This window comes from Bos javanicus, chromosome 10, assembly GCF_032452875.1.
Source record: "Bos javanicus breed banteng chromosome 10, ARS-OSU_banteng_1.0, whole genome shotgun sequence".
NCBI classification, from domain to species: Eukaryota; Metazoa; Chordata; class Mammalia; order Artiodactyla; family Bovidae; genus Bos; species Bos javanicus.
Window position 1 is genome coordinate 626,342 of NC_083877.1, and position 13,640 is coordinate 639,981.

At 40.3% G+C, this 13,640-nt stretch overlaps 2 protein-coding genes across 2 annotated transcripts in view; both read left to right on the forward strand.

Annotated features, from left to right (window-relative positions):
• Window positions 1-13,640, forward strand: part of MCC (MCC regulator of WNT signaling pathway) — a 524,409-nt gene that overhangs the window by 146,428 nt on the left and 364,341 nt on the right. The gene's annotated exons all lie outside the window — the stretch shown is intronic.
• LOC133255510 (transmembrane protein 126A-like) lies at window positions 5,783-10,659 on the forward strand. Its single transcript, XM_061429890.1, has one exon. The coding sequence runs from the start codon at window positions 9,638-9,640 to the stop codon at window positions 10,208-10,210; it is 573 nt and encodes a 190-aa protein (XP_061285874.1). The 5' UTR covers window positions 5,783-9,637; the 3' UTR covers window positions 10,211-10,659.

A 13,640-nucleotide genomic window follows, 5' to 3' on the forward strand; every position in this document is an offset into this window, starting at 1 on the left:
TTAATTTCCAGCATATCTACAATGGCTTCACCTTAATGAGAACACTTTTCTGGTATCAGACATTACAGATTAATAGGGTGTAATCCTCGGTGCTCCCCAACTTGGACTTTACTCGTTTGAAAAAGAAAATGCTTCATTGAAAGTTTGATCAGTCTTTCTGCTTGTACTTTAAAAACATACTCTGTTGAAAACTTGGAATCTCATTAGGCTTAATTTGAACTTCCTTTTTACCTCAGGATGAATTATTACCATGATGATCCTTGAATGAAAAACTGTTGCCTTCCTTTTTAAGTTGAGCTGGGAAACGAGGCTGGGTGGCTGATGGCCTGGGCTCTATTGAGGGTGACATGCACACAGTTTATAAATTAAGGTTGCTATCCAGCCATGGTGTGAAAGGCCCATAAACGGACCTGCGATTTTGAAACTGAAGTTTGAAACTGAAGGTGGTATATTCGTGACAACTTCACTTATGCATATTTACAATCTGCTTTGAGGTTTGACCAATGGTTTTCAGACTTTTTAAGTCTAAGGCATATTTTCTAATTCTGACATTTTTGGTGACGTGTTTGAAGCCACTAATAATCCTAAATACGCAGCAGGAGTTAAAGTACAATCATCAGACAAATCCTAATTTAGAGACATTCTGTACAATACTTGACCAGTACCCCTAGAGATTGTCAAGGATATTGAAAGTAAGGAAAGTTTGAGAAAGAGAAACTGTCACAGCTAAGAGAAGCCTAAGAAGATCTGACAACTAAATATAATGTGGTACCCTGGCTGGGACATCAGGTACAAACTAAGAAAATCTGGGTAAATTATGGATTTTAGTTAATAACAATGTACCAGTATTGATTCATAAATTGTGACACTATACCATAATGATGTAAGATGTTTATAACAGGGGAAACTGGATAAGAAGTGTATGACAACTCTCTGTCCCATCTTTGCAACTTTTCAAAAAAATTTTAAATATATTAAAACTACACAGGCTCACACACACAGTCACTACTAGGGTGTAACTATGTTTCATAAGATCTGTAAAAGAACCCATAGTCATTGCATTGTCCCTTTAAGGACATTCTTGCTCCATTTGCGTAGAACAATTGACTATCCTGGGACTTCCCTGGTGGCTCGGATGGTAAAGTGTCTGCCTACAATGCGGGAGACCCGGGTTCGATCCCTGGGTCAGGAGGGTCCCCTGGAGAAGGAAATGGCAACGCACTCTAGTACTCTTGCCTGGAAAATCCCATGGACAGAGGAGCATGGTGGGCTACAGTCCATGGGGTCGCAAAGAGTCAGACATGACTGAGCGACTCCCCTTTACTTTCACTTTACTTTATTGACTATCCTAATTTGCCTTCCTGTGTGCCCAGGAGACTAGCCAAGCAGCAAGAAATATGTCATATTTCTCTGTCATGGGCTTGGATTTCGGCTATGCTTTTACAAATAATTTGCAGCAAATTGAACTTTACTCTTTGCTATGTCAGATCAGCCTTTTTCAAGACAGTGACATAGAAGTGTGGGTTATAGCAAAAATCAGTGTTACACATGGATCAAAATTTAGTGGCCCCTGCCCTGAAGAGTTCAGGGCTCGAGGCCCATCAGTTTTCTGCAGCAAACCTCCTAGTGAGAACTGCAAAAATTGGTGGTTTCCTACCTCTGCTCATCTCTGTGATTCTTTCCCCACCCACCTCCCCACAAAACCTCCCCTGGCATGTGCCTTCCAGGGATCGAACCCACAACCCTGCTGTAGAAGCGCAGAGTCTTAACCACTAGGCCATCAGGGAAGTCCCAGTGCCTTGATCTTAACCTTTGCAGTAACTGCTTGCGTTCTGTTCTGTTCTCTTTACAGTCCTGTCAGAGGCCAGCTCAGCTCCCAGATTCCCATCAGCCAGGTTCTCTTTGTGAATTATTGGTGAAGCTTTGGAATTGCTGGAGCTCTGCCTGCAAGGGCCCCTCCAGAGGCTAGTTTGAGATACACTCCCTTAAATGTTGAGCACCAGCTCACGTAGGAGTGTTCGTTTTATTAAAAGTCATGACCTTGGAAGTCCCTTGTGGTCTAGTGATTAGGACTCCACACTTTCACTACTGAGGGCCTGAATTTAGTGACCTGCTTGGGGAACTAAAAGCCCACAAGGCACACAGTGTGGTTAAAAAAAAAGTCATGACCTACACATTTACAGTCGCACACTTTTTTGTATATATGTTGTTGACACAAATAACCAACAATCAATCTATAATAGCAATAGAAAAGAGTTTTATTTGAATCAGCTGAGGACGATAGCCTGGAAAACAGCCTCTCAGATAGCTTCTGAAGAACTGATCCAGAGAATCACGCTTTTCAGCTGTTTTATATCTTATCAGAACAAAGAACATTAAGCAAGTTGTGGATTCATTTCTTCAAGGTTTCAAAAAAAGAGATCAGATGTACACAACAGCCAGCATGGCCTTGGCACCTGGGGGAGCCCTGGCATTGGTGTCCCAAGACAAAAATTCTTTACTTCTGATCAGTGTGCCCTTTCCCTTATTAATTAAAGCAGATGTACAATGTATGTTTGATAGAACACAGTCTATTTTAGTTGCTGTAAGATTCAGGTTTACTCAAGTATAAGCCAGGATGGGTTCTCCATACCTCAATATGTGAAAATTTCTTTTACTGATGTTATATGTCTATAAAAGCTTATAATGAACACAGAATCACTGATGGTGATGTATTCAGTGGTATTCATTGGAATACATTGAATAAGTTTCTTTTTAAAAAAGTTGTTATTCCACAAATGAACAAATAAAATTGTACATGCTACTTAAGGTGATCCTTGGTGAGAATCAGACCAAAATGAAAATGTAGGCACTTGAACTAAGTAACAGTGATTATGTTCTTTATTTTCTCACTGATTTGAACAAGCACAGTTTTATTTTTTTTATTTTTTTTTTTAATAATTTTTTAGGGGTCTTAAAACAACTATTTTATTATGCTCATGTACTCTGTGGATCGGGAATTAGGCAGGGCAGAGGGAGGGTGGCTTGTCTGTATTCCTTCACATCCAGGTGTCCTGAGTTTCCTCACAATATGGCAGCTTCAGTGGTTTTTTTTTTAATTGGAGGCTAATTACTTTACAATATTGTATTGGTTTTGCCATACATCAACATGAATATGCCACTGGTGTACACACGTTCCCCATCCTGAACCCCCTCCCACTTCCCTCCCCGTACCATCCTTCTGGGTCATCCCAGTGCACCAGCCCCAAGCATCCTGTATCCTGCATCGAACCTGGACTGGTGATTCGTTTCTTATATGATATTATACATGTTTCAATGCCATTCTCCCAAATCATCCCACCCTCTCCCTCTCCCACAGAGTCCAAAAGACTGTTCTATACATCTGTGTCTCTTTTGCTATCTTGCATACAGGGTTATCATTACCATCTTTCTAAATTCCGTATATATGCATTAGTATACTGTATTGGTGTTTTTCTTTCTGGCTTACTTCATTCTGTATAATCGGCTCCAGTTTCATCCACCTGATCAGAACCGATTCCAATGTATTCTTTTTAATGGCTGAGTAATACTCCATTGTGTATATGTACCACAGCTTTCTTATCCATTCATCTGCTGATGGACATCTAGGTTGCTTCCATGTCCTGGCTATTATAAACAGTGCTGCAATGAACATTGGGGTACATGTGTCTCTTTCAGTTCTGGTTTCCTCGGTGTGTATGCCCAGCAGTGGGATTGCTGGGTTGTATGGCAGTTCTGTTTCCAGTTTTTTAAGGAATCTCCACACTGTTCTCCATAGTGGCTGTACTAGTTTGCATTCCCACCAACAGTGTAAGAGGGTTCCCTTTTCTCCACATCCTCTCCAGCATTTATTGCTTGTAGACTTTTGGATCGCAGCCATTCTGACTGGCATACAATGGTACCTCACTGGGGTTTTGATTTGCATTTCTCTGATAATGAGTGATGTTGAGCATCTTTTCATGTGTTTGTTAGCCATCTGTATGTCTTCTTTGGAGAAATGTCTATTTAGTTCTTTGGCCCATTTTTTGATTGGGTCGTTTATTTTTCTGGAATTGAGCTGCAGGAGTTGCTTGTATATTTTTGAGATTAGTTGTTTGTCAGTTGCCTCATTTGCTATTATTTTCTCCCATTCTGAAGGCTGTCTTTTCACCTTGCTTATAGTTTCTTTTGTTGAAGCACAGTTTTTAAGAATTCCCTGGTGGTCCTTAGGACACCATGCTTCCACTGCAAGGGGCAAGGTTTCAATCCCTGGTCAGGGAACTAAGATCACACAAGATGCTTGGTGCAGCCAGAAAAAAGAAAACACACAAACTTAAAAAATATGTTTTATTGAAGTATAGTTGATTTACAATGTTGTGTTAGTTTCTGCTGTGTAGCCAAGTGATTCAGTTATACATACATAAATAAATATTCTTTTTAATACTCTTTCCTATTTTAATTTATCACAGGATATTGAATATACAGTAGGGCCTTCTTGTTTATCTGTCCTGTATATGCTGTATCTGCTACCCCAAACTTCCACTCCATCCCTTCCCCACCCCACTCCCCCTTGGTAACTATAAGTCTGTTCTCTATGTCTGTGAATCTATATCTGCTTCACGAATATGTTCATTTTTGTTGTATTTTAGATTCCATATATAAGTGATATCATATGATATTTGTCCTCCCCTTTCTGACTTACTTCACTTAATATCATAATCTCTAGTTGTATCCATATGGCTGCAAATGGCATTAATTTATTCTTTTTTTTATGGCTGAGTAATATTCCATTGTGTACGTATACTGCATCTTTATTCATTCATCTGCCAGTGGACATTTAGGTTGCTTCCATGTCTTGGCTATTGTAAATAGTACATGAACACTGAGGTGCATGAATCTTTTAGAAGTAAGTTTTCATCTTTTCTGCATATATGCATAAGAGTGACATTACTGGATCACACGGCACCTCTATGTTTAGTTTCTTTTTATTTTAATTGAAGGATAATTATAATATTGTGCTGGTTTCTGCCATACATCAGCATGGATCAGCCATAGGTACTCATATGTCCCCTCCCTCTTAAGCCTCCCTCCCACCTCCCACGCCATCCAACCCCTCTAGGTTGTCACAGAACGCTGGTTTGAGTTCCCTGTGCCTTACAGCAAATTCCCATTGGCTATCGTTTTTACATATGGTAGTGTATGTGTTTCCGTGTTACTCTCTCCATTCATCCTACCCTTTCCTTCCTACCCCTCCCATGTCCATAAGTCTGTTCTCTGTGTCTGCATCTCCATTGCTGCCCTGCAAATAAGTTCATCAGTACCATCTTTCTAGATTCCATATATTTGTTAATATACAATGTTTGTTTTTCTCTTTCTGACTTACTGCACTCTGCATAATAGGCTCTAGGTTTATCCACCTCATTAGCACTTACTCAAATGCATTTCTTTTTATGGTATTTTTAGTTTTTTAAGGAACCCCCATACTGTTTTCCATAGTGGCTGTACAAACTTACATTTCCACCAACAATGTAGGAGGATTCCCTTTTCTCCACACCCTCTCCAGAATTTGTTATTTGTAGACTGTTTAATGTTGACCATGCTGACTAGTATAAAGTGGCACTTCATTGTAGTTTTGATTTGCGTTTCTCTGATAACGAACAGCTTGGAGCATCTTTTGATATGCCTTTTGATCATCTCTGTATGTCTTCTTTGGAGAAATGTTTAGGTCTTCTGCTCATTTTTTTAATTGGGTTTTTTACTTTTTTATTATTGAGTTGTATGAACTGTTTGTATATTTTGGAAATTAAAGCCTTGCTTAATTAATTAATTAAGTCACATTATTTGCAAATACTTTCTCCCAGTCCATAGGTTGTCTTTCGTTTTCATTTTGTGGTTTCCCGTGCTATTCAAAACCTGGTAAGTTTGCTTTGGTTCTGTTTGTTTTTATTTTTATTTCTGTTGCCTTGGGAGACTGACCTAAGAAAACATTGATACAATTTATGTCAGAGAATGTTTTGCCTGTGATCTCTTCTAGGAGTTTTATGGTGTCAGGTCTTATGTTTAAATCTTTAAGCCATTTTAAGTTTATTTTTGTTTCTGGTGTGAGCGAATGTTCTAATGTCATTGATTTACATGCAGCTGTCCAACTTTCCCAATACTACTTGCTGAAGAGACTGTCTTTTCTCCATAGGATATTCTTGCCTCATTTGTTGAAGATTAATTGTTCATAGGTGTGTGGGTTTATCTCTGGGCTCCCTGTTCCATTCCATTGGCCAATATCTCTCTTTTTATGCCAGTGCCACAATGTTTTGATTACTGTAGCTTTGTAGTATTGCCTGATGTTTCAGGGGGTTATGCTTCTAGCCTTGTTCTTTTCCCTGAGGACTGCTTTTGCAATTCTGGGTCTTGTATGGTTCCATGTAAATTTTAGGATTATTTGTTCTAGTTCTGTGAAAAATATCATGGGTAATTTGGTAGGGATTGCATTAAATCTGTAGATTGCTTTGGGTAGTGTGGCCATTTTAACAATATTTATTCTTCCAGTCCAAGAACATGGGATATCCTTCAATTTCTTTGAATAATCTTAAATTTCCTTTATTAATGTTTTATAGTTCTCAGCATATAAATCTTTCATCTCCTTAGTCAGGTTTATTCCTAAGTATTTTTTATGTGATTTTAAAAGGGATGGTTTGTTTACATTCCCTTTCTGATATTCCACTGTTAGTGGAAAATACAAAATTTAAAAATACATTTTAAACTCACAGGTCTTTAATAATGGCCTTGGACCTTGTGGTGAAAGTGACCTTTCTCAGTCGTGTCCAGCTCTTTGTGACTCCCGGTTCTTCGTCCTTTCCTGTATATTCACCATTTGTCATGTGACTTTGTTGTCTTCCTGTCAAATATGTGAGAAGTTGTAAAAGATTATTGTGTTTTTTTTAACCCCCTAGAACCCCCAAAAGATTATTATTTTAACCATTATGTTTAGGGTGGTTTGTTTCATAGAAATAGTTGACTTAAGGTCTGCTTACAGGGGTCCAGGGAGCCCAGTTCAAGAAATACCTCTTAAAAGTGGCCAAAGAAAGCAAATTGCCTCTCTAAATTGCACACTTGGGCAATCCCTTCACTTATATAACCGCATAAGAGTAATTTATGTTCTTTCTAAAACAAATCTTGAACTAATAAAATTCTGGGGTTTGGGTTTTTTTTTAAGTAGCTACTAAGAGCAAAAGGGCTTCACAGGTGGTGCTAGTGGTAAAGAACCCTCCTGCCAGTACAGGAGATGCAAGAGACACGGGTTTGATCCCTGGGTTGTGAAGATCCCCTGGAGAAGGAAATGGCAACCCACTCCATTCTTGCCTGGAAAATTCCATAGACAGAGGAGCCTGGTAGTCCATGGGGTCACAAGAGTCAGACACCACTGAACAACTGAGCATGACAATGATGAAGACCAAAAGATATGTTGGGAATTCCCTAGTGATCCAATGGTTAGAACTTCATGCTTCCATTGCAGAGGGCACAGGTTCAATCCCTGGTCAGGGAACTAAGAGTCCACAAGCCACATGGCATGGCCAAAAAAAAAAAAATTAAAAGATATTTTATCAGTGCCCAGTTAGGAGATAGGAAACACATCATATTTCACACAGGGAAAGTTTAATGTAAAAAATTATTAACTAGAAGCAGGTGATTACCTACTGAGGAATCAAGAAAATCTAATAAATCCAGGAATAGCACATGTGAAGAGAAGTCACTCCTTCTAAAACTGAGTCAGAATACCCAAGGAAGGAACATATTTGGAAGAGGGCCCTTCCTTTACCCAGTGCTGAGGTTCACACTTCATTGAAATGGAGCAGCTAGTACCTGCTGCATGGCAGAGAAATTCCCTGAGATGCAGCAGGAAGCTAGCCCTCCAGACAGTCAACCCAACTGTGGGTTGCCACCCACTGGGGCATCACCAAGAAAGTGCCCACAGAGGAATCCTCTGGGAAACTGCCCACCAGAGTAGTGGCAAAACCCACTGAGAAGTCTCTCAGCTGGTGCCCCTGAAACTTACTGGAGATGAGTGCTTACCTAGATGTCCTACTGACCTCCACCCACCCCAAGAGGAAGCAGGGAAGAGTACAACAGAAAGAGCATCCTCTTCTTCCCCCAGGAGTGCTCCAGTGTCCCTACTGACAGAGGGAAAATGTCCAGGGAAGGTGGATTTGGAGATAAGAGGTGATAAACTCACACAGGCATTTCTAACGTTGAGACACTTCTGGGAGCATCCTACACAACATTTACCTTTCTAGGCATCCCTTCTTCTGCTAGCAATTACCTGTCGTCTTCTCCTTCTACCAAACACAGTGGATATTTTAACTTTGAGGTTTAACACGTTGTTCAAAATGGAAAGCCAGCACAGTGGATATAACTTTAAGGTTTAACACATTGTTCAAATGGAAAGCCAACAAGGTGATGTTGTACATGGAAACTTGTAGCAATTAGAGTTTTATCTGAGAAGCAGAATGACTACCCATGATATATAATAAAGGATCTACAGAAAATGACTCACAGACATGGAGAACAGCCTTGTGGTTGCCAAGAGAAAGAGGGGATGAGAGAAGAATGGAGTGGGAGTTTGGGATTAACGGATACAAACTACTATGTATAGAATGGATAAACAACAAGGTCCTACTGTATAGCACAGGGAACTATATTCAGTGAAAGTCATAGTCGCTCAGTAGCATCTGACTCTTTGCAGCCCTATGGACTGTAGTCCGCCAGACTCCTCTGTCCATGGAATTCTCTAGGCAAGAATACTGGAGTGAGTTGCCATTTCCTTCTCCAGGGTATCTTCCCAACTCAGGGATTGAACCCAGGTCTCCTGCATTGCAGGCAGATTGTTTACCATCTGAGCCACCAGGGAAGCCCCACTATATTCAATACCCTGAGATAAACCATAATGGAAAAGAATATAAAAAAGAATGCATATATATGTATGTATAACACTGTATCACTTTACTGTACAGCAGAAATTAACACAACATTGTAAATCAAGTACACTTCAAAAAAGAATAAAGGCTCTACGGTAGGACAGTCTGTGCAGCCTGTTGATTCTTCGTCTGTGTTGAGCCTAGAGTAACTCTAGACCTGGCACGTGAGCAGATACAAAGGAAAGCTGGATGTAGAGAACAGGTGGGAGTGCACGAGCACAGATTGGGATCCCTGAGGACAAACTGGGACCCAGTTCTGTCTCTGAACCATTCCAACCTCAGTGCTGTGGGTGACCTACAGGAGAGCTGACACTCATTATCAAGGAACCACATACACACCTGGCCCAGGACTCAGAGACACTGAAGGAAGAGGCCTGGAGGAACTAAAGTTGCTACAAGTCTGATGCACCAAGTAAGCAGGCAGCAGACTCGCAACAACTTTCAGAGCATAAAAAGTATGACTTCTTCATTTCTACCTTCTGGTCTTCGTACAGAGCTTCTCTTATGGCCATCAGAACCATATAAGAAAGAGAACTTTTGCCTCGGGCCGGTCACGTGGCGCCCAAAATGGCCGCGCCCGGGAGACTCTAGCAGAGCATGGCGTGAGCCCTCGCGGGCCGGAGGCGACCCGCGGAGGCCGCGGCTGCACGGAGGAGCGCGTAAGGCTCAAGATGGAAAATCATGAACCAGATGGTGCTATCATCAAGGAGAACTTAACTGATATCATAGCCAGAAAAATTAACCAACTCCCAGAAGTAGAACGGAATCTGCTTGAAAATGGATCAACATATGTTGGACTTAATGCTGCTCTCTGTCGCCTAATAGCAAATAGTCTTTTTCGACGCATCTTACGTGTGACACAGGCTCGTATAGCTGCTGGCTTACCAATGGCAGTGATCCCATTTTTGACAGCAAATGTATCTTACAAAGGCTTTGTCAGTTTACCTTTGAATACAGGTGATCTACAGTGTGAAACCTGCACCGTAACACGAGGTGGATTGGTTGGTCTTGTTTTCGGTGGCCTGTACCCTGTTTTCTTGGCTATGCCTGTGAATGGTGGCCTAGCAGCTAGGTATAATTCAGCCCTGCTACCAGAGAAAAGAAACATCTTAGATTACTGGATTAGGATTTCTAAGCCTGTCTATAGAAAGATGTTATTTCCCATTTTGCTCCAGACTGGGTTTGCTGCATACCTCGGGTCTAGACAATATAAACTACTTATAAAGGCTCTTCAGTTACATTAAAAAAAAAAAAAAAAAAAAAAGAACTTTGGGAAACACAGTACCAGCAGAGCTAAGATGACTTACATCTCAGAGCAGCAGAGAAACTGCCAGGGCAATCTGCACCCTGTTCCTAAAACCATCAGCAAAACAAAGTGAGACACTTCAGTTTAGCAAAGAAGAGATACAATGGGAAATATGTACCACCTGTTCTCTGATGAATTTTTCTCTCCAAAGATTTATATTTCATAAGAGGGCAAGTATAAATTATAATGTTATAGATTCTGAGTAGTGCAAGAGTGCAAGTATAAATTATAATATTGATTCTGAGTAGTGACATGTTTAAGTATTATAAGGCATAAAACACAACTGAAGTTTTGTTTTCTACCTACAACACTGATAAATTCCTGAACAAAATATCAGTTCCTCCACAGATTCTCTCAGCCATGCTGCGTGTTTTGTTTTTTTTTTTTTAAGTATTCATTATCAGGTGTATTAATTTTTATAAAGAAAGATATTTATTGCTACTGATTAAGTATTATGACTGATTATACTATAAAAGAAGTCATGCACAAGATATAAAGTATTTGAATCAATACAGAAAGTTGATGAAAAGTTAAAGTCATTCTTTGTCTCCTATGTCTTCCCTCATGTAAAAAGACCTTTACCAATTTTTTTTGTGTATCCCTGAGATGCTTTTACTTTAAGAACTTTCCATGTCTCCTTTTGTATTATTGTTTAGTGTGATGCTGATGATCCTAACATCATGCTATGATCAATACAATACTTGACAAGTTTGGGATTACCACAGTGAAACCTTTGGTCAAGAGGATGTGTCCTGGCTTTGAGGTTGGAGCAAGGCTGGTTGTTCTGCCAGCACCCTCTTCTGGACATTGTTCAGAATCAAAAAACAAAATTCTTAATCTTATGGCATGCATATCAATGTTCATGTTTTCAGAAATTTAGGGCAGTGCAAGTGAAATATTGGATATTTAAGAGTCACTATAGAAGGGTCTGGAATGTGGGACTTGATAAAAAATTTTTTTCAGAATCTTGAATTGTCATTTCCAACTCACTGAAGCTGGATTTCAAAATCATTCATCAAGGAGTCTGAAAATTCTTAAAAAGTTATCAAAAACTTGTAAATGAAGCATTACTGGTTATGCCTACAAAGTCATATTAGGTCTCCCTGCAAATCAGGTGATGCTATAGAAGATGTAGCCCTGTTTGGCTTCCTGTTTATGAGTGAAAGGCAGCAGAATATACCACCTCAAACATGGCTGTAGAAGTTCATGTCATGCCACCCTAAAAAATGCCCTTTGGGTATTTTAACTATTTGGAGCTGCAGGCACTTGAAAAACAGCAAATTCAAGGAAGAGACTTTTTCTGAACCCCGCTTCAGTTCAGTTCAGTTCATTCAGTCATGTCCAACTCTTTGTGACCCCATGAACTGCAGCATGCCAGGCCTCCCTGTCCATCACCAACTCCCAGAGTCCACCCAAAACCATGTCCATTGAGTTGGTGATGCCATTCAAATATCTCATCCTCTGTTGTCCCCGTCTCCTCCTGCCCTCAATCTTTCCTAGCACCAGGGTCTTTTTGAATGAGTCAGCTCTTCGCATCAGGTGGCCAAAATATTGGAGTTTCAGCTTCATCATCAGTCCTTCCAATGTATATTCAGGACTGATTTCCTTTAGAATGGACTGGTTGGATCTCCTTGCAGTCCAAGGGCCTCTCAAGAGTCTCCTCCAATACCACAGTTCAAAAGCATCAAATCTTCAGCGCTCAGCTTTCTTTATAGTCCACTCTCACATCCATACATGACTACTGGGAAAACCATAGCCTTGACTAGATGGACCTTTGTTGGGCAAATAATGTCTCTGCTTTTCAATATGCTATCTAGGTTGGTCAAACTTTTCTTCCAAGGAGTAAGCGTCTTTTAATTTCATGGCTGCAGTCACCATCTGCAGTGATTTTGGAATCCCCCAAAAATAAAGTCTGACACTGTTTCCCCATCTATTTGCCATGAAGTGATGGGCCAGATGCTATGATCTTCGTTTTCTGAATGTTGAGCTTTAAGCCAACTTTTTTACTCTCCTCTTTCACTTTCATCAAGAGGCTCTTTAGTTCTTCTTCACTTTCTGCCATAAGGGTGGTGTCATCTGCATATCTGAGATTATTGATATTTCTCCCGGCAATCTTGATTCCAGCTTGTGCTTCATCCAGTCCAGCATTTCTCATGATGTACTCTGCTTATAAGTTAAATGTGCAGGGTGACAATATACAGCCTTGATGTACTCCTTTTCCTATTTGGAACCAGTCTGTTGTTCCATGTCCAGTTCTAACTGTTGCTTCCTGACCTGCATACAGATTTCTCAAGAGGCAGATCAGGTAGTCTAGTATCCCCATCTCTTTAAGAATTATTCAGTTTGTGGTGATCCACACAGTCAAAGGCTTTGGCTTAGTCAATAAAACAGATATAGATGTTTTTCTGGAACTCTCTTGCTTTATCAATGACCGAACGGATGTTGGCAATTTGATCTCTGGATCCTCTGCCTTTTCTAAAACCCGCTTGCACATCTGGAAGTTCACAGTTCACGTACTGTTGAAGCCTGGCTTGGAGAATTTTGAGCATTACTTTACTAGCATGTGAGATGAGTGCAATTGTGCAGTAGTTTGAGCATTCTTTGGCATTGCCTTTCTTTGGGATTGGAATGAAAACTGACCTTTTCCAGTCCTGTGGCCACTGCTGAGTTTTCCAAATTTTCTGGCATATTGAGTGCAGCACTTTCACAGCATCATCTTTTAGGATTTGAAATAATTCAACTGGAATTCCATCACCTGCACTAACTTTGTTCATAGTGATGCTTCCTAAGGCCCACTTGACTTCACATTCCAGGATGTCTGGCTCTAGGTGAGTAATGACACCATCGTGATTATCTGGGTCATGAAGATCTTTTTTGTATAGCTCTTTTGTGTATTCTTGCTACCTCTTCTTAATATCTTCTGCTTCTGTTAGGTCCATACCATTTCTGTCCTTTATATTGAGCCCATCTTTGCATGAAGTGTCCTTGGTATCTCTGATTTTCTTGAAGAGATCTCTAGTCTTTCCCATTCTGTTGTTTTCCTCTATTTCTTTGCACTGATCACTGAGGAAGGCTTTCTTATCTCTCTTTGCTGTTCTTTGGGACTCTGCGTTCAAGTGGGTATATCTTTCCTGTTCTTCTTTGCTTTTCACTTCTCTTCTTTTCTCAGCTATTTGTAAGGCCTCCTCAGACAGCCAGTTTGCTTTTTTGCATTTCTTTTTCTTAGGGATGGTCTTGATCCCTGCCTCCTGTACAGTGTCATGAACCTCCATCCATACTTCATCAGGCACTCTGTCTATCAGATCTAGCCCCTTAAATCTATTTCTCACTTCCACTGCATAATCATAAGGGATTTGATTTAGGTCATA